General features: G+C 54.5%; 1 protein-coding gene across 1 annotated transcript in view; it reads left to right on the plus strand.

The window, feature by feature from the left end:
* The window catches only part of TNPO2 (transportin 2), a 32,167-nt gene that overhangs the window by 13,094 nt on the left and 17,077 nt on the right, over positions 1-1,996 (plus strand). The window contains exons 9-11 of the mRNA XM_011954943.1: positions 378-438; positions 530-695; positions 907-1,059. Coding sequence (XP_011810333.1) covers positions 378-438; positions 530-695; positions 907-1,059 — 380 coding nt within the window. The remainder of the gene's footprint in view (positions 1-377; positions 439-529; positions 696-906; positions 1,060-1,996) is intronic.

Here is a 1,996-nt window from a genome sequence, read left to right on the forward strand (position 1 = left end):
GCCAGGATGGTCTCGATCTCCTGACCTCGTGATCCGCCCGTCTCGGCCTCCCAAAGTGCTGGGATTACAGGCTTGAGCCACCGCGCCCGGCTGACCCTAATTCTTAAAAAAAAAAAAAAAAAAGCCTTTCTGTGGAGGCAGGAGTGGCATCACTTATATCTTAATCATAGAGACAGAGACTAGGTTCTGATAATTCCCCAGAGGGAAATGGATCAATGTGCACCTAGCAGTATCATCATGCTCTGCAGGGTCTGCTCTGTGGCTGATTGGTGGGCTGGTCACCCTGTTGGCACCTGTTTGCCTCCTCCCCAAGCTGTGTCTCCCCCCAACTTTTGCCATGGCCCCTGCATACCCATAAACAGCCCCTCTCTGTGCAGGTTGATCCCCATCTTGGTGAATGGGATGAAGTACTCGGAAATTGACATCATCCTGCTCAAGGTCAGGCAGGGCCCACCCGGCATGGGTGGGCATGGTCATGGGTGTCGTGGCTGTGGTCCCCAAAGAACTTAACAGTCTGCCTGTCCCCCAGGGGGATGTGGAGGAGGACGAGGCCGTCCCTGACAGTGAGCAGGACATCAAGCCACGCTTCCACAAGTCACGCACGGTGACACTGCCCCACGAGGCTGAGCGGCCCGATGGCTCCGAGGACGCGGAGGATGACGACGATGATGACGCTCTCTCTGACTGGAATTTGAGTGTGTGCCCCTACCTGGGGGTGGGGGTGGGGGTGGGGTGGCAAGCCCAGGACTCCCTCTTGGGAGGTGACTGGAAGCTGAGGCAGAAGCTGATTAGAAGCTGATCGTGAAGATTCTGATCATGATTTCTGATCCTGGGAGTGGAGTCCAGGAGGTCGACCACCTACCTGAGGGGCCGCCCTGAGCCTTCCCGTTGTCTCCCCTTCCCCAGGGAAGTGCTCAGCGGCGGCACTGGACGTCCTCGCCAATGTCTTTCGGGAGGAACTGCTGCCCCACCTACTCCCGCTACTCAAAGGCCTCCTCTTCCACCCCGAGTGGGTGGTCAAGGAGTCGGGCATCCTGGTGTTGGGAGCCATTGCTGAGGGTGAGTGCACCTAATCTCTGAGCCCCATGCTGGCATGAGACTGTGTAGAGCTGGCCCACATTACTGGCCACATCAAAGGCTCAGTTCTCTCTGGAGGCCTACTCACCCCACTCCAAACAGCTCTGAGATCTCAATTCTCCCCTTGGTTTTGGGCCTGAAAGGAACCCCTGGAACCCCGCAATGCAAGGCCTCTTGTTCATTCTCAGAGGAAGGCAGTTCTTTCATGTTGTAAGCATAATTACAGCAACAACGATAATAACAGCAGGCACAGCTGCATGCTTGCCCCGTGCACTTACATAGACAAACATCCTTGGCCCTCACCACCACCTGATGAGGTGGGTGCCGGATCCCAGTTTCAAAGATGGGGAAACTGAGGTACAGAAAGATTTGATGCCAGTTCCTTACAGTCACCCAGGGTGTGTCTGGGCCTTAAACCTGTTCCTGGCTGCCAGGCTGGCCTGCCAGAGTCAGTAGTAAACCATGGTAGGTGGTGTCCATCAAATTCAACCTGGTGTCCTGTAATCGGTGGGGTTTTCAGGCTCCCATGGTCCTGATGGGACATAAAACTTGTTACAGGAGGGCTTTGTGAGTCCGTTGGAGGCATGATATGCCATTGCCTTAGCATCCAGACCTGTGCCAAATATTTCACGCATGGCAGCAAAAACCCTCAACCTTGTAAGCTTTCATCATTTGTTTAAAATTTGTCTAGTTACTGTGGTGCACGCCAGTAATCCCAGCTACTCAGGAGGCTGAAGTAGGACAATTGCTTTAGCCCAAGAGTCTGAGACCAGCCTGGGCAATGTAGGGAGACCTTCTTTCTACAAAAATTTTTTTAAAAAGGCCAGGTGTGGGCTGGGCGTGGTGGCTCAAGCCTGTAATCCCAGCACTTTGGGAGGCTGAGGCGGGCGGATCACGAGGTCAGGAGATCGAGACTATC

The sequence above is a fragment of the Colobus angolensis genome, unplaced genomic scaffold (assembly GCF_000951035.1).
Source record: "Colobus angolensis palliatus isolate OR3802 unplaced genomic scaffold, Cang.pa_1.0 Scaffold39, whole genome shotgun sequence".
Classification (NCBI taxonomy): Eukaryota; Metazoa; Chordata; class Mammalia; order Primates; family Cercopithecidae; genus Colobus; species Colobus angolensis.